We start from the raw sequence: 27040 nt of genomic DNA, 5'->3' as shown, positions 1-27040 counted from the left end.
AGCTTGAAGTCAGGAATGTGTGATGCCTCCTGCTTATTGTTGTTCTTCTTGAGGATTGCTTTGGGTAATAGGGGTTTTTTTGCCATTCAATATAAAATTTAAGATTGTTTCTTTCTGCTTTTGTTTAAAAAAATGCCATTAGGTACAGCAAAAACTAATACAACATTGTAAATCAGATATACTTCAAATAAAAAAGGTAATTTTAAAAATAGCATTGGAATCTTAATAGTGATTGCATTGAATCTGTAGATGGCTTTGGAAGTGTGGACATTTTAGCAATATTCTTCCAATCCATGAACACTGTATACCTTCCATTTACTTATGTCTTCTTTGATTTCTTTATTAGTATCTTGTATCTTTCAGAGTAGAAGTTTTTTTAATTTCCTTGGTTAACTTTATTGCTAAGTATATTATTGTTTTGATGCTGTTGTAAATGGGATTGTTTTCTTTCTTTTTCAGATAATTTTTTAGTGTATAGAAATGCTACTAATTTTTGTATTTTAATGTTAGGTTCTCTAATTCTACCCAATTCAGTGATAGCTAACAGTTTTTTGGTTGAAGTCTTTGGCATTTTCTGTATATAAAATCATGTCATCTGCAAACAGAGACAGTTTTTACTTCTTCCTTTTTAATTTGGATGCCTTTTCTTTTCTTGCCTGATTGCTCTGGCAAGGACTTTCAGTGCTATATTGAACAGGAGTGGTGAGAGTGAGCACCTGTCTTATTCTTGATCTTAGAGAAAAAGTTTCAGCCTATCACAGTTGAGTATCATATTAGTAGTGGGCTTGTCATATATGGCCTTTATTATGTTGAGATATAATTCTTATAATTTGTTAAGAATTTTTATCAAGAACAAATGTTGAATTTGTCGCATACTTTTCCTGCATTTATTGAGATAGGAGGTTTTTTTTTTTTTCGTTCCGTTAATGTGGTGTACTACATTAATTGATTTACATGTATTGAGCCATCCTTGCATCCCAGCTATAAATCCTACCTAATCATGATCATCCTTTTACTGTGCTACTGACTTTGATCTGGTAGTTTTTTATTTCCTGGTACTGATACTTTCTATCTTTAGTGTTAGGGTGATATTGGCCTTGTAAAATGAATTTGGAAGCATTTCCTCTACTTTTATTTTGTTTTTGTTGTTCAGCAAAGTTACTGGTGAAGCCATCTGGGTTCTGTTCTTTGCTTCACTGCATTTGGTTGCTGATTCAGCCTCCTTACTAGCAATTGGTCTATTCAGGCTTTGTTTCTTCTTGAACCGGTCTTGATATATATATATATATATTTTTTAGTTGAAGTATAGTTGGCTGTACAGTATTATGTAAGTGACAGGTGTACAATATAGTGATTCAAAAATGTTAAAGGTTATACTCCATTTATAGTTATTGTAAAACATTGGCTGTATTTCCCTTGTTGAACAGTAATATATCATTGTAGCTTATTCTATACCTAGTAGTGTGAACCCCTACCCCTGTATTGTTCTTCTGCCTTCTCTCTCCCCACTGGTAACCACTACTTTGTTCTCTATACATGTGAATCTGGAGACAGGGAGAGACACAGGCCTTGCTCTCCATTCAAGTGCCACTGTCAGCAGGGCTGTCGGGTGGGCTCCACAGCCTGTGGTGTGCTCTGCTGAGGCTTCCTGGTCAGGCAGGCTGAACACTGTCTTCAGCAACAAGTGAGGCTGTGAGTTCGTTTCCCGACCCGAGCTCATCAGCTAAGTATCTCCAAGGCCACTGGTGCTCTTTGTGGGCTTGACTCAAGTCAGCCTGCGCCCCAGGTTCACTGGCTGAACAGGTGCTACTAACTTTGTTCTGGGGGCCACCCGTTTTGCCACTTACCTGCCCATCAGCTCAAGAACTGCTGGGTTGTGCAGCTTCCGGGTGTTCTTGTCAGCCCTTCCCGTCAGATGGGGGCCGGCAGGGACCACACTCCATGGTGGACAGGGCTGTGACCCGACTTCTGCCTGGGTAGAGCTGGGAGAGCCCACTTCAGGCAGCTCCTCAGTTTTCCTGAACAGTTTCTCTGGTAGGAGGGGCTGGGCACCATGATCCACATGGTGGGGCAGGGGGGCTAAAACTCAGCTCCTCTGCTGGATGTGGGCAGACCAGGCTGCAGGGCTGGGAGATCTCTTCATTTGAAGGCCCGAATTAGGCAGACTTGCGCCCCACCCGAGTTCCCTGGCCAGACTGTGCCAGCCACTTGGGCTGCAGCAGAGCAAGCTGCTGGTTGGGTTTCCTGTGTGTGCTCTGCAGGCAGGAGCTCTGTCCTCCAGGACCCCAGTGCTGCTGGCTGGAAGCCCCTCCTCCCTTTCTCTGTCACAGTCAGATTCCCAGTGGTTGAGCCCGCAGATGCTCTGTGATTCCCATGGGGCGAAACCAGAGCAGGAGTTCCCAGAGGTGACCCCCAGTGCTGGGGGTGCTGGATGTCAGCCCTGTGCGCTCCTTTGCCCCTGGAGCTGTAGGCAGGGTGCTACACTGGGGAAAGGGCCCTCGGTCAGCGCGTAGCTGTTCCTCTCACCCTTTCTTGCAGTCTGTCGCGATCTGTGTGCTGCGGGACGTGCTTCAGCCTCATTTCTGTGTTCTGAGATTCGCTCAGCGATGTCTTATTCTTGCATAGTTACTTGTTTTTCTTTTAAAGGGGAGCCAAGTCAGGAACAACTGTGTCATCATCTTGGTTATGCCATTCTTGCCTTCTCATTCTTTTTAAAGGCTCTGTATTACTCCACTGTATGTATCTCATCCTCTGTCGTCCCCTTCTCCTCCTGCCCCCAATCCCTCCCAGCATCAGGGTCTTTTCAAATGAGTCAGTTCTTTGCATCAGGTGGCCAAAGTATGGAGTTTCAGCTTCAGCATCAATCCTTCCAATGAATATTCAGGACTGATTTCCTTTAGAATGGACTGGTTGGATCTCCTTGCAGTCCAAGGGACTCTCAAGAGTCTTCTCCAACACCACAGTTCAAAAGCATCAGTTCTTCAGCGTTCAGCTTTCTTCACAGTCCAACTCTCACATCCATACATGACTACTGGAAAAACCATAGCCTTGACTAGATGAACCTTTGTTGGCAAAGTAATGTCTCTGCTTTTTAATATGCTATCTTGGTGGGTCATAGCTTTTCTTCCAAGGAGCAAGCGTCTTTTAATTTCATGGCTGCAATCACCATCTGCAGTGATTTTGGAGCCTGAGAAAATAAAATTGGTCACTGTTTCCATTGTTTCTCCCATCTGTTTGCCATGAAGTGATGGGACCAGATGCTATGATCTTAGTTTTCTGAATGTTGAGCTTTAAGCCAACCAACTTTTTCACTCTCCTCTTTCACTTTCATCAAGAGGCTCTTTAGTTCTTCTTCACTTTTTGCCATAAGGATGGTGTCATCTGCATATCTGAGGTTATTGATATTTCTCCCGGCAATCTTGATTCCAGTTTGTGCTTCATCTGGCCCGGCATTTCTCACGATGTACTCTGCATATAAGTTAAATAAACAGGGTGACGATACACAGCCTTGATGTACTCCTTTCCCAATTTGTACAGAGATTGAATGACCACCTAACTAGGAATGTAAAAACTGTTCCTATAGGGTACACGGAGGTCCTTGGTTATACAAGGGTCTAAGGCCTTTCTAATTAAGTTACAGTAACACTGAGCTATACACAAAACAACTGACATTTGTAGACCTGTTTTAACAATGCAGTTATTAAAGTATATATTGCTTTATTAACTAATAGAAAAATAAGTGAAAATAAATTCAGTTATTCTTTGGGTTTACTTGCAAAAATTCAATTCTGTAAAGCTTTATTTCTCTCTTTAAAGAGTTAGAATTCTATCTTATTTCTTCAGATATTTACATTTTTTTTTCTGTAATGAAAATGTTTGTTACAGTTTTAGACAAGGGCTTCCCTAGTGGCTCAGAGGTTAAAGCATCTGCCTGCAATGAGGGAGACCTGGGTTCAATCCCTGGGACAGGAAGATCCTCTGGAGAAGGAAATGGCAACCCACTCCAGTATTCTTGCCTGGAGAATCCTATGGACAGAGGAGCCTGGTGGGCTACAGTCCATGGGGTCGCAAAGAGTCGGACACAACTGAGCGACTTCACTTTCACTTTCAAAGTGAAATAGAGGAAAAAACACCCATGGTCCTTCCAATCAAAGATTTTTTTTCTTTTTCTATCCCACATCTTCAGTTTCTTAAAATATTTGAAATTTTTCCTTATGAAATACTTTGAACATAGAGAAGACAACAATATTTAAAACATTCTACCTATTTGATATTTTGCTAATTTTGCTTAGATCATTTTTTTAAATTCACCCATTCCAGTCCATTTTAGTTCACTGATTCCTAGAAAGTCGACGTTCACTCTTGCCATCTCCTGTTTGACCACTTCCAATTTGCCTTGATTCATGGACCTAACATTCCAGGTTCCTATGCAAGATTGCTCTTTACAGCATCGGACCTTGCTTCCATCACCAGTCACATCCACAACTGGGTATTGTTTTTTGCTTTAGCTCCATTCCTTCATTCTTTCTGGAGTTATTTCTCCACTGATCTCCTGTAGCATATTGGACACCTACCAACCTGGGGAGTTCCTTTTTCAGTAACCTATCTTTTGCCTTTTCATACTGTTCATGGGGTTCTCAAGGCAAGAATACTGAAGTAGTTTGCCTTTCCCTTCTCCAGTGGACCACATTCTGTCAGACCTCTCCACCATGACCCATCCGTCTTTGGTGGCCCCACACAGCATGGCTTAGTTTCATTGAGTTAGACAAGGCTGTGGTCCAAGTTATCAGATTGGCTAGCTTTCTGTGATTATGGTTTCAGAGTGTCTGCCCTCTGATGCCCTCTCACAACACCTACCATCTTACTTGGGTTTCTCTTACCTTGTGAACTTGGGTTCACTCTTGGCAAGAGTGAACGTTGACATTCTAGGAATTAGCGAACTAAAATTAACTGAAATGGGTGAATTTAACTCAGATGACCATTATATCTACTACTGTGGGCAGGAATCCTTTAGAAGAAATGGAGTAGCCCTCATGGTCAACAAGAGAGTGAGCAATGCAGTACTTGGATGCAATCTCAAAAACAACAGAATGATCTCTGTTCAATTCCAAGGCAAACCATTCAATATCACGGTGATCCAAGCCTACGCCCCAACCAGTAACGCTGAAGAAGCTGAAGTTGAACGGTTCTATGAAGATTTACAAGACCTTTTAGAACTAACACCCAAAAAAGATGTCCTTTTCATTATAGGGGACTGGAATACAAAAGTTGGATGTCAAGAAACACCTGGAGTAACAGGCAAATTTGGCCTTGGAATACGGAATGAAGCAGGGCAAAGGCTAATAGAGTTTTGCCAAGAGAACGCACTGCTCATAGCAAACACCCTCTTCCAACAACACAAGAGAAGACTCTACACATGGACATCACCAGATGGTCAACACCGAAATCAGATTGATTATATTCTTTGCAACCAAAAATGGAGAAATTCTGTACAGTCAGCAAAAACAAGGCTGGGAGCTGACTGTGGCTCAGATCATGAACTCCTTATTGCCAAATTCAGACTTAAATTGAAGAAAGTAGAGAAAACCACTAGACCATTCAGTTCAGTTCAGTCGCTCAGTCGTGTCCGACTCTTTGCGACCCCATGAATCGCAGCACACCAGGCCTCCCTGTCCATCACTAACAACCGGAGTTCACTCAGACTCATGTCCATTGAGTCATTGATGCCATCCAGTCATCTCATCCTCTGTCGTCCCCTTCTCCTCCTGCCCCCAATCCCTCCCAGCATCACAGTCTTTTCCAATGAGTCAACTCTTTGCATGAGGTGACCAAAGTACTGGAGTTTCAGCTTTAGCATCATTCCTTCCAAAGAAATCCCAGGGCTGATCTCCTTCAGAATGGACTGGTTGGATCTCCTTGCAATCCAAGGGACTCTCAAGAGTCTTCTCCAACACCACAGTTCAAAAGCATCAATTCTTCAGCACTCAGCTTTCTTCACAGTCCAACTCTCACATCCATACATGACCATTGGAAAAACCACAGCCTTGACTAGATGGTCAACAAAGACCATTCAGGTATGACCTAAATCAAATCCTTTGTGATTATACAGTGGAAGTGAGAAATAGATTTAAGGGACTAGATCTGATAGGTAGAGTGCCTGATGAACTATGGATGGAGGTTCACGACATTATATAGGAGACAGGGATCAAGACCATCCCCATGAAAAAGAAATGCAAAAAAGCAAAATGGCTGTCTGAGGAAGCCTTACAAATAGCTGTGAACAGAAGAGAAGCAAAAAGCAAAGGAGAAAAGGAAAGAAATTCCCATTTGAATGTAGAGTTCCAAAGAATAGCAAGGAGAGAGAACAAAGCCTTCCTCAGCAATCAATGCAAAGAAATGGGAAAAAAAACAGAATGGGAAAGACTAGAGATCTCTTCAAGAAAATTAGAGCTACCAAGGGAACATTTCATGCAAAGATGGGCTCGATAAAGGACAGAAATGGTATGGACCTAACAGAAGCAGAAGATATTAAGAGGTGGCAAGAATACACAGAAGAACTGTACAAAAAATATCTTCCTGACCCAGATAATCACGATGGTGTAATCACTCACCTAGAGCCAGACATCCTGGAATGTGAAGTCAAGTGGGCCTTAGAAAGCATCACTACTAACAAAGCTCGTGGAGGTGAGCTTTTCCAGTTGAGCTATTTCAAATCCTGAAAGATGATGCTGTGAAACTGCTGCACTGAGTATGCCAGCAAATTTGGAACACTCAGTAGTGGCCACAGGACTGGAAAAGGTCAGTTTTCATTCCAGTCCCAAAGAAAGGCAATGCCGAAGAATGCTCAAACTACCGCACAGTTGCACTCATTTCACATGCTGGCAAGGTAATGCTCAAAGTCCTTCAATCTAGGCTTCAGCATTGTGTGAACCAAGAACTTCCAGATGTTCTTGATTTAGAATAAGCAGTGGAACCAGAGATCAAATTGCTAGCATTGATTGGATCACAGAGAAATCAAGGGAATTCAAGAAAAACATCTACTTTAGCACTGACTGTGCTAAAGTCTTTGACTGTGTGGACCACAACAAACAGTGGAAAATTCTCAGAGGGATGAGAATACCAGACCACCTTACTGGTCTTCTCAGAAACCTGTATGTAGGTCAAGAAGCAGTAGTTAGAACCAGACATGGAAGAACAGATTGGTTCAGAATTGGAAAAGGAATATGACAAGGCTGTATGTTGTCACCCTGCTTATTTAACTTATATGCAGAGTACATCATGTGAAGTTCAGGGCTGGATGAATCACAAGCTGGAATCAAGATTGCCGGGAGAAATATCAATAACCTCAGATATGCAGATAATACCACTCTAATGGCAGAAAGTGAAGAGGAACTGAAAAAGAGCCTCTTGATGAGGGTGAAAGAGGACAGTGAAAAAGCTGGCTGGAAATTCAACATTAAAAAAAAACTGAGATCATGGCATCCGGTCCCATCACTTCATGGCAAATAGAAGGGGGAAAAGTGGAAGCAGTGACAGATTTTATTTTGGGGGGCTCCAAAATCACTGATCACAGTCATGAAATTAAAAGATGTTTGCTCCTTGGAAAGGAAAGCTATGATAAACCTAGGCAACGTATTAAAAGGCAGAGATCACTTTGGCAACAAAGGTCTGTATAGTCAAAGCTATGGTTTTTCCAGTAGTCATGTACAGATGTGAGAGACAGACTGTAAAGGAAGTAGAGCACTGAAGAATAATGCTTTTGAATTATATTTCTGGAAAAGACTCCTGAGGATCCCGTGGACTATAAGGAGATCAAGCCAGTCAATCCTAAAGGAAGTCAACCCTGAATTCATTAGAAGATCTGTTGCGGAAGCTGACTTTCCAATACTTTGGCCACCTTATGCAAAGAGCTGACTCATTAGAAAAGACCCTGATGCTGGGAAATAGTGAAGGCAAAAGGAGAAAAGGATGTGGCAGAGGATGAGGGGGTAAGATAGCACCACTGACTCAATGGACATGAATTTGAGCAAACTCCAGGAGATACTGGAGGACAGAGGAGTTGATATGCCTCAGTCCATGGGGCCACAGAGTCAGATATGACTTAGCAACTGAATAACAAGAAATGATTTTAAAATTTCTACTACTTCTATAGTTATATGCCCCATTTTAATTCCTAATACAGTGAATATGTTCCTCCTCCTCTTGATAAAGCTTGCCAAAAAAATGTAGCATGTATGGAAGCTGTGTTATTTATAAGTTCAGAATTAAAAGTAAAACCAGTTCAGGTTTGTTTACCTTTCTGGTGATTGTTTTGTTTTGTTTCACATTAAATAAAAAATCTTCTCTCTCTAATGCTTTCGTCTTAAAGCCTATTTAATCTACACTACTTTTCTTTTTTTTCTTTTGCCTAATATATTTTTTCCTTTACTTTCATCTTGTTTGTGTTAATGTTTTATCTCTGTGCTTGTACAAAATTTGACTAAATTAATTTTTAAAACTAATTCAGCATAAGAATGTCTTGTTCCACATTTATTTACTACATTTGTTGGCATTACTGAGATAGATCTACATGGGTTATTTTTTTTAAACAATGTTATTATCACCTTTTCTCTGCTGCTTTTTTTCATCCTGCCTCTTACTCTTTTCCCTGCCTTTGCATTGATTTCAGAATGACAGATTATACTACTTTTCTTTTAGAGTTTAGCCTCGAATTTTTAAGATAATCTGTATTTGAATTAAGGGAGTCTAAAGTCTCAATACTTGTGTTTTTTCAAATTCTATCAGGACAGTGGAACATTTTCTCTAGTCTCGTGTCATCATATTATTGTCTGTTTTAATTTACCTTATTTAAAAACTCCTCAATTCTTCAATCATTTTTATGGGGTTTACAGTTAGTTTCTGGCACAATGTTATTACTGGCATGTCACTATTTTTCATTAGTGTTCACCTTTCCTTCAGGGCTCACTTTCTTTCTGATCCTTTTGGTCATCCTTTCAATGAGGGCTTTTGAGTGGTTAGTTTTCTAGTCTTTCTGTTTAATTTATCTTCATTCTTGAGTGATAAATTTACTGAGTCTTAGATTCCAGGTTGACAGTTACTATCATTTAGAATTTGATTTTCTCTTTTAACCTCCAGTAGCTTTTTAAACATTTTGCTTGAGTTCAGTGGTTTCTTGTTTTGCCTCTAAGTGTCTAAAGGTACACTTATTTAAATTAACTTTTTATATGGGGATAATTTTAAGGTTATAGAGAGTTGCAAATATATACATAGTTCTAACAACACTCTCATACTCTTTCCCCAGATTCACCTTTGTTAACATTTGCCCCATTTATCTTATGTACACATATCCTTTCTCTGTCTTGTGTGAACACAAACATACATGTGCCCATACATACACGTGGAATTTTTTTCTCAGCTATTTGAGAGAAAGTTCTATGTGTTTCCTCAGTTGCTTAGTTGTGTCCTACCCTTGGTAATCCTGTGAACGGTAACCTTCTGGGCTCCACTGTCCATAGCATTCTCCAGGCAAGAATACTGGAGTGGATTGCATTTCCTACTTCAGGGGATCTTCCCAACCCAGGGATCGAACCCATGTGTCTTATGTCTGCAGCATTGGCAGGCAGATTCTTTATCACTGCACCACCTGGCAAGCTCCTGAAAGTTCTATACACATGTTTTTCACCTCTAAATGTATTGCTTTTATTTCCTAAGAGTAAGGATATGTCCTTGTATAAACCAATTATGATATAAATTTACATTTAGAAAATAATTTTCTAGAATCCCTCCACAATATATTGTTTTTTTTCAGTTGATGTAATAATGTCTTTTATACTACTTTACTGCTGTAGTACAAGATTCAATCTAGAGTCAAGTATTGTGTTGATTGTCCAGATATCTTTAGCCTCCTTTATTCTGGAACATTGCCTCATACTTTTGTTGTCTCTTTTACGACATTCATATTTTAAAAATTTTAGTTCCCTGACCAGGGATTGAACTCATGTCCCCTGATTGGAAGGCAGTCTTAACCACTGGATCACCAGGGAAGTCTCAACATTCATGTTTTTGAATATGGTACCCCATCCCTCTTCATTTAATAGAATATTGTTAATTTGCATTTCTCTGATGTTTTATTAGACTGAGGTTTTTGTATTCTTCTCCAGAATACTGAATAAGTGATGTGTTACTTCCTTGTTAAGCTCTCACAGCTGGAGGTACATGATGTTCACCTGTCCTTTACTGTTGATGTTAATTTTGATCACCTTGCCTATGTATTGCTTGATAAAATTACTGTTTTCCTTCTTCATTGAAACCAATAAGCAATCTGTGGTGAGCCACTTGGGATGTATATATATCTTTTACCCATTAAAATTTAACATCCACTGATGATTCTTTCGTAATTCCATCTTTATCATGATGGTTTTCCAGCTCTAATCTCTCTTTTTATATCTTCAGTTGTAGAAATTTTGTAGCCTTTTTGTTTTGTTTTTAATATTGTTTTCCCCCATTTTGTCATTGTCTTCTAAATTCCTGTTACACTATATTAAACTGTTTATAAAGGATATGGATGGCCAATAAACATAAAAATTAACTTCAGGATTATTAATCCAGGAGATAGAAATTAAAACAGTAATATTCTGTTTTTTGCTAGTCCACCGATTTTAAAATGTCAGTATCCAATCATTCCAAGAATATAGTAAAATAAAGGCTATTAGACTTTTGAAGAGAATGTAATTGTTACAATCTTTCCAGAGGGCATTTTGATAATGCTTTTCAAAAGCTTTAAAATCATATAAATGTCAGTCAATCCAGAAACTTCATTCCTTTACATTTACCCTGAGGAAATAATATAAAACTAAGTTGAAATGTATATATAATAGGATGTCCACCATAGGAGAAATTGAAAATGCTTGGATGTTGAGAAGCAGAATATGGTTAAATAATGATAATTTATTGTAGAATAAATAATAAATTATTCTACTGTAGGCAGTGTTCTCTCCTGTTCATTTTTTTGGAATAGTTTGAGAAGGATAGGTATAAGTGCTTGACATGTTTGGTAAATTTCCCCCATGAAGCCACCTGGGCCTGGACTTTTTTTTCTGGGTGTTTTTTTTTTTTATTTTTATGAATTTTTAATTAAAAATTCTATGTTACTTCTAGTGATCAGTCTATTTAAATTGCCTTTTTCTGCTTGACTCAGACTTGGCAGACTGTGTGCTTCTAGAAATTTGTCCATTTCTTCTAGATTGTCCAGTTTATTGACATTTAACTATTCATAGTATTTTCTTACGATTTTTTGGATCGCTGTTGCATTGGTTGCTATTTATCATTTTTCATTGCTTATTTACTTGAGTCCTCTTTCTTTTTCCTCACCTCTTTCTTGGCGAGCCCAGTTAAAGGTTTATCAATTTTATCTTTCAAAAAAAACAGCCCTTGTTTTCATTTGATCTTTTCTACTGTTTCTTTTAAATCTTTATTTCCTCTCTGATTTTTATTATTTCCTTCCTTTTGCTGACTTTGGCCTTTGTTCTTTTTCTTATTCTTTATTCTTTTTCTTATTAAGGTGGTAAGTTAGGTTGTTTGAGATTTTTTCTTGCTCTTGAGGTAGGCCCATATCACTATGAACTTTCCTCTAAGGGTTCATTTTGGTGTATTTTGGAAAGTTGTGTTTTCATTTTCATTAGTCTCTAGGTATTTCTGATTTCCTCTTTGATTTTATCATTGATCCATTTTTTTATTAGCATTAATATGTTATTTAATTTCTACATGTTCTTTAGCTACTTTTCTTCCTGTAATTGATTTCTAGTTTCATACCGTTGTGGTTGGAAGAGATGCTTGAAATAATTTGTCTTAAATTTGTCAAGGCTTGTTTGTGATTTTGGTGTGCGATCTACACTGGAGGACGTTCCGTGTGCATATGGTATGTGTGTGTGTTCTGCTTGTTTTTTGCATGTAGCTTCATGCAGGTATCAATTAAGATTAGCTGGTCTGTTGTGTCATTTAAGGCCCCTGTGCCTTTTTGGTTTTCAGTCTCGATTATCTGTCCATTGATGTCAGTGGGATGTTAACCTCTCATACTCTTGTTGTATTATTATCAGATTCTCTCTTTGTGTTTGTTAGTATTTGCTTTCTGTGTTTAGGTGCTCCTGTATTGGGTGTGTATATGTTACCAAGTGTAATACCCTCTTATTATATTGATCCTTTTATCATTATACAAGGCCTTCCTTGCCTTCATTATAGTTTTTATTTTAAAGGCTGCTATGATTTTCTGTGAGTGTTGCTACCCACACTTTGTCATTTTTATCTTCATGGAACATCTTTTTCCACCCTCTTACACACCGTGTGTGTCTTCAGCCCTGAAGTGAGTCTCCTACAGACAGCATATTTAAGGGTCTTGGTTTTTGTTTTTAAATCCAGTCAGTCACCTACATCATTTGACCAGAACATTTAGTCCACTGACATTTAAAGTAATTATTAACAGGTATGTACTCACTGCCATTTCATTGCTTGTTTTCTGGTTGTGGCTACCATGGGGTTCACATATGTTGACTCATATCTACTTGCTTTAAACTGGGCAGTCTTAAATGTTTGAACTTTAATGTTCAAATACATTCTGAAAGATCTACATTTTTAAGCTGCATAACCCACATTCTGTATATTTGATATCACATTTTACATCTTCCTGATTATTCCTTAACTGTTTTAGTTACAGTTGCTTTTCTACTTTTTTCGTCTTTTAATCTACATACTGCCTTTCCTACAGAGATTTTCTTACTTCATTTCAATTTACACAAGACCCTTCAACATTTCCTTAGGGTAGTTTTCGTACGTTGAATTTTTTTTACTTTTGGTTGTCTGACAAGTTGTTTATCACTTCTATTTTAAATGATAAATATCTTTCAGAGCAGAATATCGTAGGTTACAGGTTTTTCCCTTTCAGGGCTTTGACTATATCATGTCACTCACTCCTGGCCTGCAGAGTTTCTGCAGAGAAATCAGCTGATAGCCTTATGGGGACTCCTTTCTCCTTTGCATATGACTCTTCTTTTCTCTTGCTGCCTTTAGAATTCTAACTTTTACCATTTTATTGTATATCTTGGTGTAGGTCTGTTTGGGTTCATCTTGTTTGGAACCCTCTGTGCTTTATCTGAATATCTGTTTTCTTTTACAGGTTTGGGAAGTTTTCAGTCATAATTTCATGGTATGAGATGGGACTTCTCTCTGTTCAGTGGCTGTCACCTCTTTGTCAGGGGCAGGGTCTGATCCCAAGTTGCCAAAACAGAAGCTCTTCATGTCAGGCACAAGCTGCCTCTGTTCCCTTTAAGTGTCTATGTTTCTCTCTCTCAGCACCAGGACCTTTGCCCCCACGCAGGGCGTGCTGAAGCAGGTGGGGCCTGTTCACAGACAGAGGTTCAGCGCACTGCTCGGGCAGGTGTCTGTGGCTCCTTTGGATGCAACCCATGGCAGAGTCTTTTCCCTGGTCATGGCCATCCCACATCCAGTGCCACGCTGTGGCATGGACTGAGCAGGGATAGAGCATTTGCTTGGCTTTGGCTGGGGCACATAGTGAAGTAGTTCCAGGAAACTCAGAAACCAGCCAGACCTCTCCTCAGAGGCATGGCAAGACCCCTCACAGCAGATCACTGTCCCCAGTCTCCACTTTGCTCCACAGGGGAGGAGGAGCCTGTGTGGTTTCTCTGCATTTGTGTGGCAAGGGGTATTGAGGTGTGGTACAGTGGCTGCTCCCAGAAATATGTCTTGCTTCTGGGCACTGCTTTAAAAAGTGCCAAAAATGGCTGCTGCAGACCCACCTGGGCCCTGTTCCAGGACTCTGCTGCCTCTGTGTCCAAAGGTTGAGTCTTTTCCCTGATCCTGGATACCCCAGATTTATTGCTGCATAGTGGCATGGAGTGAGCAGGGCTTGACTATTCACTTGGCTTGAGCTGGGGCTTGGAGTGACATGGTTGTGGGAAACCCGGTAGCTGCTAGAGTGGACCTTCCTCCACCCAGCCTCAGAGGCAGGCCAGTGTTCATGTGCTCCTCTTTAGTGGAGTCTAGGGTTCCCCAGCCTTTCCGTCTGTCCAAGCAATCCAGGGTGCTTCTCTCCTCCACTAAGACCCTAGGACTGGGACCCCAGTCTGTGGCTCAACATACTTACTCCCCATGTAATTTCTCATTTCCTGAGTTCTTGCCCAGAAGCACAAGTCCCTACCCAGTCACTTTTCTTTCATTCCTATTTACCTGTTTATCTTCCTTACAGCTTTGGTTATACAGCCCTTTTTTCAGTTTCTAGTTAGTTTTCAGTGAGAATTATTTGATCTGTAGACATATTTTTGATGTGTTCATTGGGGGAGGTGAACTCCATGTCCCCTTAACTCCACCATCTTGATCTCCTTTCTTCCATGTTGGGAATTTGATTATTGATTCAGTCTCTTTACTCATTATTAGCCTATTCACATTTTATGTTTTTTCCTGATTCATTTTTGGTAGGTTGTGTGTTTCATTTTTTCTAGGTTATGTAAATTTTTAGCATGTAAATTGTTCATACTAGTCACTTGTGATTCAGAGCATTTCTGTAGTATTGGCTGTAATCTCTCCTCTTTCATTTCCAGTTCTTTTTTCCTTAGTCCAAGGTAAAGATTTGTCAGTTTTGTTTATCTTTTCAAAGAACCAGCTCTTAGTTTCATTGATCCATGCTGTTGCTTTCCTGGTCTCTATTCCACTTACTTCCACTTTGATCTTTATTATTTCCTTCCTTTCGCTAAATTCGGTCTTATTCTTTGAGCTCCTCAAAGTAAAGTTCAGTTCAGTTCAATTCACTTCAGTCGCTCAGTTGTGTCCGACTCTTAGCTACCCCATGAATTGCAGCACGCCAGGCCTCCCTATCCATCACCAACTCCCAGAGTTCACCCAGACTCTTGTCCATCGAGTCGGTGATGCCATCCAGCCATTTCATCCTCTGTCGTCCCCTTCTCCTCCTGCCCCCAATCCCTCCAGCATCAGAGTCTTTTCCAATGAGTCAACTCTTCGCATGAGGTGGCCAAAGTATTGGAGTTTCAGCTTTAGCATCAGTCCTTCCAAAGAACACCCAGGACTGATCTCCTTTAGAATGAACTGGTTGGATCTCCTTGCAGTCCAGGCGACTCTCAAGAGTCTTCTCCAACACCACAGTTCAAAAGCATCAATTCTTCGGTGTTCAGCTTTCTTCACAGTCCAACTCTCACATCCATACATGACCACAGGAAAAACCATAGCCTTGAGTAGACAGAGCTTTGTTGGCAAAGTAATGTCTCTGCTTTTGAATATGCTATCTAGGTTGGACATAACTTTCCTTCCAAGGAGTAAGGGTCTTTTAATTTCATGGCTGCAGTCACCATCTGCAGTGATTTTGGAGCCCCCAAAAATAAAGTCTGACACTGTTTCCCCATCTATTTCCCATGAAGTGATGGGACCAGATGCCATGATCTTCGTTTTCTGAATGTTGAGCTTTAAGCCAACTTTTTCACTCTCCTCTTTCACTTTCATCAAGAGGCTTTTTAGTTCCTCTTCACTTTCTGCCATAAGGGTGGTGTCATCTGCATATCTGAGGTTATTGATATTTCTCCCTGCAATCTTGATTCCAGCTTGTGCTTCTTCCAGCCCAGCGTTTCTCATGATGTACTCTGCATATAAGTTAAATAAGCAGGGTGACAATATACAGCCTTGACGTACTCCTTTTCCTATTTGGAACCAGTCTGTTGTTCCAAGTCCAGTTCATGTTGCTTCCTGACCTACATGTAGGTTTCTCAAGAGGCAGGTCAGGTGGTCTGGTATTCCCATCTCTTTTAGAATTTTCCACAGTTTATTGTGATCCACACAGTCAAAGGCTTTGGCGTAGTCAGTAAAGCAGAAATAGATGTTTTTCTGGAACTCTCTTGCTTTTTTGCTGTTCCAGCAGATGTTGGCAATTTAATCTCTGGTTCCTCTGCCTTTTCTAAAACCTGCTTGAACATCTGGAAGTTCACGGTTCACGTATTGCTGAAGCCTGGCTTGGAGAATTTTGAGCATTATTTTACTAGCGTGTGAGATGAGTGCAATTGTGCGGTAGTTTGAGCATTCTTTGGCATTGCCTTTCTTTGGGATTGGAATGAAAACGGACCTTTTCCAGTCCTGTGGCCACTGCTGAGTTTTCCAAATTTGCTGGCATATTGAGTGCAGCAGTTTCACAGCATCATCTTTCAGGATTTGAAATAGCTCAACTGGAATTCCATCACCTCCATGAGCTTTGATCGTAGTGATGCTTTCTAAGGCCCACTTGACTTCACATTCCAGGATGTCTGGCTTTAGGTGAGTGATCACACCATCATGATTATCTTGATCATGAAGATCTTTTTGATACAGTTCTGTGTATTCTTGCCACTTCTTAATATTTTCTGCTTCTGTTAGGTCCATACCATATCATTTATCAAGCCCATCTTTGCATGAAATGTTCCCTTGGTATCTCTAATTTTCTTGAAGAGATCTCTAGTCTTTCCCATTCTGTTGTTTTCCTCTATTTCTTTGCACTGATCACTGAGGAAGGCTTTCTTAGCTCTCCTTGCTATTCTTTGGAACTCTGCATTCAGATGCTTATATCTTTCCTTTTCTCCTTTGCTTTTTGCTTCTCTTCTGTTCACAGCTATTTGTAAGGCCTCCCCAGACAGCCATTTTGCTTTTTTGCATTTCTTTTCCATGGGGATGGTCTTGATCCCCGTCTCCTGTACAATGTCACGAACCTCATTTGCCGGGGACCAGCCCCGGCTGATCCAGGGTACTCGAAGGAGAGACGGCGTCGGCGAGGGTCAGGATACGATAGCTTCAATTAGATATTAATTAGAGATGTAAAGAGTAATAGAATGAGGATAGCTCAGTAGGAAAATTCAGTGGAGAAAAGAGGCTGAGTAGCTTGGTTTACGCGGGGGACCAATAAAACTTCAAGACAAGAAGCTTGCACCACTTACGTAGGCCGCAGGCGTCCTTCTGTTCTCCCGAAGGAGAGGAGACACTGAGGCCTCCCCGGTCGGATCTTAGAAGCCCAGGCAAAATTAGTAAGCATGGTGGGTTCCGCGCTCCAGATGGAGACTCAGCCAGAGGGAGAGAGAGACATGGGGAGACCAGTATTTCGAGAAACTGATCCCAATTCTTTATTTTCCAGAGTCTGTTTTTATACACTGAGATGTTATACAAAAGTCACATGGGGACAGCAGTCCTGAGTTTTATTAAAGTCAGGTGCTTCACACAAATGTATACAGAGGTCTTAGGGGTGTTACATCATCTTCTGGCCAGGGGGGCCTGCTGACAATTTACGACCCTCTCCTTGTGACAGCGGTCAGTCAATCAGGACACTTATTTCTCCAGGGCTGATTATTCTCAAAACAGATGCCACCCAAGTAAAGTTACATTCCTACAGGGTGAGGGTGTAGTGGGTTTTAGTTAAGGAAAGAATTTACTTAGCCTAAGGTCTAACGTGATTAATATCAAAGGTTAATTCTATATATTCATTAATGTGTGTAAGGGCAGGGGATATGGAGACTTAGCAACAAACATTGGCTCAACAAATGAAAAACCCTTCACCAATACAATTTCTAATCAGCCCATTATACTTATAGTTTTCTAACTTCTCTAAAGAACCTGTTTTTAGAGGGTTTAAAGCATCTTGTGCCTCTCACGGTTGGGAGGCTGTGAGCGATCACATGTGGCCGGACAAGCCTGTCAGGCAGGCCAGAGAACCTTCAGAGGAGTTTGTAGGTTAAAACACTCTTGTCACACCCAAGAGTTTTTATTGACTGGAGCTCTAGGTTAACTCCTTCTCCGAAAGAGGTGGTGGGGGACAGCCCCCCGTAAAGTCAGAGGTGTAGGTAAGAGCACAAAGTAGTAAAGTAGGCAGGCTCTGGTTATGGGGGTAGACGCTTGAGGATTTCCAGGGGGACTCCTGAGGCTCGATCCCGCCTTTGCGTATGTCGAGCCTCCTTCCTCATGACCTTTGCCATGGGCAGAGTACCTCACTCTGGCCCCCAACACTCATTCCATAGTTCATCAGGCACTCTATCTATCAGATCTAGTCCCTTAAATCTATTTCTCATTTCCACTGTATAATCATAAGGAAATTGATTTAGGTCATACCTGAATGGTCTAGTGGTTTTCCCTACTTTCTTCAATTTAAGTCTGAATTTGGCAATAAGGAGTTCATGGTCTGAGCCACAGTCAGCTCCTGGTCTTGTTTTTGCTGACTGTACAGAGCTTCTCCATTTTTGGCTGCAAAGAATATAATCAATCTGATTTCGGTGTTGACCATCTGGTGATGTCCATGTGTATAGTCTTCTCTTGTGTTGTTGGAAGAGGGTGTTTTTTATGACCAGTACATTTTCTTGACAAAACTCTATATTAGTCTTTGCCCTACTCCTTTCCGTATTCCAAGGCCAAATTTGCCTGTTACCGCAGTTGTTTCTTGACTTCCTACTTTCGCATTCCAGTCCCCTATAATGAAAAGGACATCTTTTTTGGGTGTTAGTTCTAAAAGGTCTTGTAGGTCTTCATAGAACCATTCAACTTCAGCTTCTTCAGCGTTACTGGTTGGGGCATAGGCTTGGATCACGTGATACTGAATGGTTTGCCTTGGAAACGAACAGAGATCATTCTGTCGTTTTTGAGATTGCATCCAAGTACTGCATTTCGGACTCTCTTGTTGACCATGATGGCTACTCCATTTCTTCTAAGGGATTCCTGCCCACAGTAGTAGATATAATGGTTATCTGAGTTAGGTTGCTTATTTGAGATATTTCTAATTTCTAAATATATGCATTAATACTCTAAACTCTGAGTTTTCACTGCATAACACAAGATTTGTTGTGTGTATTAAATATTTCCATTTTTGTTGGTTTTAAGATAATTTTTTAAATTTCCCTTTTGATTTCTTTTTTGACCTAGTGGTTGTATAGACATGTGTTCTTTTATTTCCACATTTATAAATCTTTTCACTTTGTTCTTGTTGATTGATAGCACTAGTGGTAAAGAACCTGCCTGTCAGTGCAGAAGACATAAGAGACAAGAGTTCAGTCCTTGGGTCGGGAAGATCCCCTGAGGAGGGCCTGGCAACCCACTCCAGTATTCTTGCCTGGAGAATCCCAAGAACAGAGGAGCCTGGTGGGCTACAGTCCATAGGGTCGCAAAGAGTCAGACATGAGTGAAATGACTTAGCACAAGCATACAAGCATAAGTCATCAGAAAAGATAGTTGGTATGATTTCATTCTTCTTAAATTTGCTAAGATTTGTTTTGTGATCAGTATGATCAATCTTGGAGAATGTTTCATGTGTACTCGAGAAGAATAAGTATTCTGCTACTGTTGGATGTAGTGTTCTGTATATATCTGTTATTTCATTTGTTCTAAAGTGTGGTTCCAACATTTCCTTGTTGATTTTCTGTTTGGACAGTCTTTCCATTGCTGATAGTGTGGTATTGAAGTTTCCTACTGTTATAGTATTGTTGCTGATTTCTTCCTTAAGATCTATCAGTATTTGCTTAATATGTTTCAGTGTTTGGGTGTTGAGAATGTGTATGTTACGATTGTTATGTCTTCTTAATGTATTGACTGCTTTATCATTGACCTTTGTTTTTGTTACCTTTTTTGGCTTGAGGTTTATTTTATCTGATACAAGTAAAATTATGCCACTTTCTTCTGGTTTCTGTTTGCTTAAAATACCATATTCCATCCTTTCACTTTGATCTTGTATGTCTTTTGAGCTGAAATAAGTAAAAACTGGGATGATGCTCTCTGCACCTTGAATAGTGCTGTGTAATTTTACACAGCTGTCTCAGTTTCTGTTTGCTAAACAATGATTCCCAAAGCCAGTGTTACTCATCACATCTTTTAGCTGTCTTTTGCTCCCAATTTAAATGACTGTCCATGTACTCTTCATGCAGCATTTATATATAAATCATTGTGAAAAACAGTAAGTGAAATAATAGGCTAAATATCTTACTAAATTGTTGATAAATCTGTGTTCCATTTCATTGTATATTTATGAACACGAAGCCCAGTCTAATTTGTGTGTCTTGTTTGGTACCACAAAAAATGTCATTTTGACACTGTGTGCAGTATTTTACTGTTGAATCATTTTTTAAGTACTTTTTTCTATGTATTTATATACATATCATAGGATCTATCAAGAAACCTTGAGCTAAGTACTAACAGTTACCAGCGACAGTTGCTTGCCGAAAGGAAAAGGGCATGTGAGGCTCGTGATGAAAATAAACTCCTTCAAAAAGAGCTACAAGGACTGAAAGACAAATTAAAGGTAAGCATTTTATTTTAAATTGCATCGTTTCTCCCTATGATATATATTAGATGAAAACTCCATATTTTAACATTGTTATCATTTATATTTGGAACTTTGATTTTGACACTTATAAAGAAAATATTTATTAATATAATCACTGTAACTAAAAATGAGACATTAGATTCACTAATGTAGATAGAAATGCAACAACTGAAAAAAGTTATAGAATCCTGGAAGGAAAATTATGGGTCTAGAGTCTTTCTGTGTTGCATGGTTGAATAATCCAATGTTTTTCCTCATATAACCCCATGATTGATTATTTTTAAAGTTGTTTCAAATAATGCCCATTCTTTTCATAGTTTTTAGAGGAAACATTCAAATTATTTAATTTTGTTGAAATAGATGTTCTTAATTCTACCCAGAGGTCACTGATGGGTTGATATATTGTGCAACTTAAAGCATTTATGCATTATCTTTCATAGAATTTTCATTTTGATAATCAAATTTTCAGAGAGAGAAAGTCTTAGCTGCAAAATGGTGAAAAACACTTGTGTTTTTAAAAAAAAGGTCTAATTTTTAACTCATCTTTAATTTGGAACTCAAATTTGAGAGATGCTAATTAAATTCTTTGTCTCTGAGGCTAGGCCTGGAAGTCAGTTGAAGACAATAGGAGTGGGTAGAAAAAGACTTTTGCCTTATTCTGATTTTCTTGACTGCTAGTGTGTATTGGATTTTTAATGGAGAATCATTGGTCTCCCTAACCTAAATGCCCTAACAGCATTCCTTTCTATAGTTGGTAGTTGCAAAGGGAAGCTGGACTTAAGTGTATTCCAATTTGATGAGGAAAATACCAGTGGACAAGATGAGGATTTTTATTTTAAAGTGAAACTCTATACATTCTTAATTATATTGGGTTTGTTTTTAGGAAAAGGAGAGAGAACTGGACATAAAAAACAGATATTCTAATCGTCTGCCAAAGATTTCTCCAAAGAAAGAAAAAGAATTTACATCAACAATAAATGGTATAGTAGTTGTTATTGTTGAAAGACATATTGCAGTTTTTATTATTAATAAAATAAATTAATAAATTAATTTTTAAGTAGAAGGAAGCTGAGGGGAAAGAACTTTATTGAAATAAATTTAAATTCCCTTATAGGTTCTTTTCAGAAATCTTTCACTTTCTCAGCTTTTTCCCTTGAGGTCATTAAAGTTATTTTTTACATAATTAAAAATGTTTTTAATACAAGTTATTTTTTTATCTTTTATGAAAAAATATAAGCATACCCTAAATTGGAGATTATAGTATAATGAACCTTTATTTATGGATTACCTACCTTTTAATAGTTATACATTTTACTAATTTTATTTCATCTAGTTTGTCTACTTTTTTCTACCTTAGAGGAAATCCCATCTGTCATTCATTTCACTCATAAATACTTTGGTGCTTTTATGCATATCCATACTTTTTTTAAAAAACAAAAGTGTAAATTTCCTTCTTCTCTGAATTCCAAAAAGTTAAAAACATAAACTTCCAAAAAGTTTAATAGAATTTATTCCTCAGAACTGTCTTCAAGTCACAAAGTGAAAGTGAAGTCGCTCAGTGATGTCCGACTCTTCACAACCCCACGGACTGCAGCCCACCAGGCCCCTCCGTCCATGGGATTAAGTCACAAAATTGCCAGCAAATCCTAGAAATAAACAAATAGTAATAGTGAGTAGTCATGGACCTAAGAAACATGTATTATCTCATGTAGAGCATGAACATATACCAGTTGAATTCCATATATCTTAGCACTGTACAATTAGAAAAATTCTTTTATAATTTTCATGGTAGCTGCATGCCAGAGTGATTTTACAAACCAGTGTACAAAAGGAGTACAAACTAATGAAGACTTCAAGCTGGAGGAATATCCCATAACACCACAGACAGTTATGTGTTATGAAAACAAAAGGGAAGAACCTGAACGTCTTTCTTTGGTGAGTTTAGCAATATGATTAGGTACTAAACTCCAGGTGTGGAGTATTCCTAAATACACAATATCAAGCATTTACAAATCTCAAGAATGAAGTGAGTGCTATAGCTGTATAAATATGCAAATAGCCTATTATAAGGAAAAAGATAACATTATGTGCTTTTTATTAAACTCCTTTGGATTGACTATCAGTTAACACTATCTTTCAGGTGCTTCAGAAAGGTTATACTTTCTGGACTGGAGGAAGAAGAAAAGTTTTTAAGTGTCTTAACCTTTTTATGTCTCTTACCAGTTAGTCTCTAAAAATCCTTCTTGCTTTTGTGTTTAATAGCAAACTATAGTAGCTTTCAAATGATTTGTTAGAATTTGACTATTTTTTTGGCCTCCTGCATAAGAGACTTTTATAGGTTAGATGAATGTTGAACCAAGTAAGTGCAGTAGAATCTGACTTTATATCATTCAAATTAGAGTGGCATTCAGGAGCTCTGTGTTGGATCTTCATTAAAAAGGATTCATTGAGTACTGAAAGGTCCTTTTCTCTAATAGCGTTTTGTCTTTGGTGTTTACAGTTGAGATCTCCTGTGGTATAAAATAGAAAGGATGGACTAAATTGGTTCCTGTGTGTACTCTAGTTTTTTCCTTTATTTCATTTTGTTTTACAATATAAGTTATTGTATCTCTTTCTTTCTACATTTGAATATCATTGAAACTGTGTGTGTGTGTGCTAAGTCAGCGTGTTCAGCTTAGTGATCCCATGGACTGTAGCCCACTAGGCTCCTCTGTCATGGGATTCTCCAAGCAGGAATATTGGAGTGGGTTGCCAGGCACTCCTCCGGGGGCATCCCCCCAACCCAGCGATCAAACTCGCATCTCTCATGTCTCCTGCATTGGCAGTTGGGTTCTTTACAACTAGCGCCACCTGGAAAGCCCATCTCATTGAGACTAGATTATGTTAATTTATTTTTAAAGGTAAAGCGTAGAATACCAAAGTAATTCTTAATTTTAGAAAGGTAAAAAAAAAAAAAAAAAAGTTGCTCTTTTTTAAGAGTCAGCACAAGCAGCAGCAATCTGGTGTGGTGAAAGAGAGGATGTGGCCTTGGAATTAGCACTGCTTTTTAGTTAAATTATGATTCTCACATTTTAGTGACTTGTATGACTTCTTGGAACATCAGTTTCCTAATCTACAAAACAAGGGTGGGTTACCCTTCAGGTCTGTGGTAGTAACTAATCAGGAAGCTTATCCTGTAACTTTAAGGGGTCCCAGCAGATGGGAGCTGTTACTATTGGAAAGAGACCTAGAATACAGTGGTGCAAGCAAGAATCAAGACACTTTCTCTTGTAATAAACTGAAGGCCAGGGGATAGTCCAGGATGGGTGGACACCTTTGTTCCATGGTGGCCATTCTTTGCCTGTTTTTCAGTCATAAAGAATGTACCCTCATCTGTGTGGTTGGAATTGGCTTACCATACCTGGGAGAAGGAGGAATGAGGAAGTGCAGGGCAAGCAGTTTTTGTTTAAATAAATGTGGTCAGAAGTTGCATACATATTTCCACTCACTTTCCACTGTTCCTGTCTAGCTTCAGGGGAAGGCTAGCAAATGAGACCTCCAGTTAGGGAGCTCTATGCTCTGCTGAAACTCAAGGGATTCTGTAACTAAAAGGAAGAAGGAGGAAGTGGATACTAGGGGACAGTTCTTTCTTCTGCATGTCCACTAATTATATATTCTACTTTTATTAAGAAAAATCACACACACATATGAAAGGGACCATAAGAAACAATACATTTTAAGTTTACATTTTTTACTGATTTTAAATGTTATGAGATTTACTAATTGGAGGCCTTGGGCATAGTATAAACTTGAAAGATTGAGTGCGTCACTTGGGCCTTTAATAGCCTTTTCTTGTTAACTGAATTCATCAGATTTTGTTGTGAAATGTATGAAGTAAGGGTACTTTAGAATTTTATGTAGGATATTGGTTCTGATATGTCTTCCAAATGCCTCTTTAAAAATTTAAGAATTTTGTGTGCTTGTGAAAATCTTTCAAAGGTGGTAACTTGTGGCTTGCTGCTTTAGAAATGGAAAATTTGCTTTAATTTCTAACTTAGTTGGAATATGCTTAATGGGAGATAAATTTATGATACTTACTTTTCCCCCTTTTCTGGCATGTGAACTTGCTTTTTTTTTTTTTAAACACATAATAGGATATGGAATCTCAAGAGAGAGATAATCTTGGAGAAGCTGGGATTCTAAACCCAACTGTGGAAAGAGAAGACAAATTTGCTAAAGGTCAAGGACTCCGTGTTGTGAAACAGAATGTTGAGAAGCTGGAAAATGGTAAGAGTTTAAGCAAATGATGAGTCAACATCCCTTGGGAAAGAAAGGGTTAATATCCCCTAATATCTTCCAGCTGAACAGTGAACTGGTTATACAGAACAAGGAAAGGTTGAGACAGTGGTGGGGGGATTCTTATCAAGAGTCACAAACATCTGAATGAAGTTTTGAAGGAAAGAAAAAGAATGAAGACTTGAAGTCTTTAAGTATGTTTTTTAAACCCAGAATATCAAGTATAAAAATGAAATTTATAGTGTACTGATCATACACAAATTAGCTGAAACTGGTTTGTAAATTAAGATGAGAGTTGTTTTCTTATTTGAAAATACTGACTACTATAAAATCCCATTTTAAAAATTTGATTTCTTACAGGTTGGGAAAAAGAACTTGCTAAAAAGCCAAAGGAAAAGAAATCTTTGTTGGAGAGAGAAGGAAAGCCAGTGGAAATGTACCAAGTTCAGAAAATTGATAAACTGGAAGAAGAGAGGCTAAAGAAAGAAATGCTACCTGCTAAACTGAATGAAATCAACAGAGAACAAGACTCTCAGAATGTAAAATATCCTTCGCTGCCACCACTTCCCGACTTAAAACGAAAACTGCGTTCCCCAGAGAGAAACCCCAGAACACACATGTCCTCCGGATCCTCAGAGAGATTATTTAACGGGCATCATTTGCAAGACCTCAATCTTTCAACGACCAAAGGAGATGGTCAGAATCCAGGCCATACTCGAAGCGCAGCCTCTCCAGTTGAGCTTGTGTTTGGTAGCTATGTGCCTTCATTTGCAAAAACACCAGCAAGGTCAAATCCAGTTAGCCAAAAAAGTGACCTTTTGGGTTTCTCAGGAAATAATACAGAGAAATTTAGTAAAGACGGTACAGATTCAATTTCCAGACAAGAAAGAAAAGCCAACCTGATGGAACTGCTGTTTGGTACCAGTGGCGGCAGCAGCCTTTCCTCTAAAAACAGTGACCCAAATTCTCTGGCTGCCACTAAAGACGGTGACCCTCTAGATTTTCTCCCTGGAGATAAAAGCAGCTGGGGTAGGGAAAATAGAGATGATGATGACTCTTTGCTCAGCGAAGAAAGAAGTTTTAATCCAAGTAGACACCGATTAAGACGTGCAAACAGTAAGCCAGCGGTAAAAGTAGTTGATTCTGTAGAAGATGAAATTGAAGAAGTAGTGCTGAGATAATTGACTAGAATGTTTTTTTCCAATTGTAATTATTAAGATATTTTAATACAGTATTTAGCTAATTCAAGAGGTAAAACCTATTTGCAAAAAGGAAGTGAGATACATCTCTATTTGCACAAAGAAAGTAAGATACATCTCTATTCTTGGTTTCATTCAAAAGAGCCTCCTTCCTTATTGGCAAACTAGCTACATGGTGTGGTATGAGCTACTTTTCACTGTATTTATATACTAAAAATTATTCCTTAATAAGGACTTTTTAATACATTAATAAAAAATATAATACATTAATAAAAATATATTAAGTCCTTATTAAGGAATAATTTTTAGTATATAATTAGAGACCTACATCTTCTAAATTGTGTTCCTGTTACTTACTAGGAACTGAATTTCTCAAAAGTGCTAAACTATATCAAATTTTTTTATAAAGAGATTTTTGGATTGATATAAATAAGCATTTACTATGTTGTAAATCATTCTAATATATGTAAACCACAATATTTTTGTAATGCAGTCCTTGATATTATCTAATGTTAATTTTTTTCATAGCTGCTAATTTTTCAGCCAAAAGTATTCTAATTTTTAGGCTGTTTTTTTATTAAAGGCTTTTTTCTTTCAAAAGTCCTTTAGTAAAGTTTTAAATTCAAGTCATTTTTTTCTACTTGATGTTTTCCAGTCTTTTTAACCAGATGTAATACGGCAGAATTGTTAAAATTAAATCTAAAGTTATAGACTTAGAAGCATTATGGAGTTAAGCATTAAAATTGGAGATTAAAATGTACAGAACAGGTTTTTCTTTATGAACAAACCTTAATGGATACATTTTTTTCTAAATGTCAAGTTAAATTTATTTGTACTCCAAACTCTTACGAATAAAAATTTAAAATACACTGTGACTCTGTTTGAATGATACTTTCCTTAGGTCACTTAGGAAATATATAGTGGAAATAAGACCTAAAGGGTTTTTATTTCCTTATTCACCTTTTTAATTTTCCTGTTCAGTATTTTTAGTTGAAGTAGATGAATTTGCCTTAAATCAGGTTAGACAGTATGCTTAGTCTTATCAGATAGTTTTAATTAATCATTTCACCCTAAATAGCTATCATAATGGCATATATTGCTCATAATATTCAAAGGTAAGGAGGATTAAACTGAATCATAAATCCATTTCATGGCTGACTCACTGTTGTTCTGATGCTCCTCTCCACCTCATTTTCAGACATACCTCACTTCTGTCCTGGGCTGGGTGTTA

At 38.5% G+C, this 27040-nt stretch overlaps 1 protein-coding gene across 2 annotated transcripts in view; it reads left to right on the top strand.

Moving 5' to 3' along the window:
• LCA5 (lebercilin LCA5) overlaps positions 1-26678 on the top strand; it is a 58752-nt gene extending 32074 nt beyond the window's left edge. For both annotated transcript variants that reach the window (XM_005210689.5, XM_059890070.1), the window contains exons 4-8: positions 20174-20311; positions 21219-21315; positions 22128-22270; positions 24469-24601; positions 24971-26678. In XM_005210689.5, the coding sequence (XP_005210746.1) occupies positions 20174-20311; positions 21219-21315; positions 22128-22270; positions 24469-24601; positions 24971-25791 (1332 nt within the window). In that variant the 3' untranslated portion in view covers positions 25792-26678. The remainder of the gene's footprint in view (positions 1-20173; positions 20312-21218; positions 21316-22127; positions 22271-24468; positions 24602-24970) is intronic.
• The last annotated feature ends 362 nt before the right edge of the window (positions 26679-27040 follow it).

Source organism: Bos taurus, chromosome 9 (assembly GCF_002263795.3).
Source record: "Bos taurus isolate L1 Dominette 01449 registration number 42190680 breed Hereford chromosome 9, ARS-UCD2.0, whole genome shotgun sequence".
Taxonomy (NCBI): domain Eukaryota; kingdom Metazoa; phylum Chordata; class Mammalia; order Artiodactyla; family Bovidae; genus Bos; species Bos taurus.
This window is presented reverse-complemented; position numbering and strand designations above follow the sequence as displayed.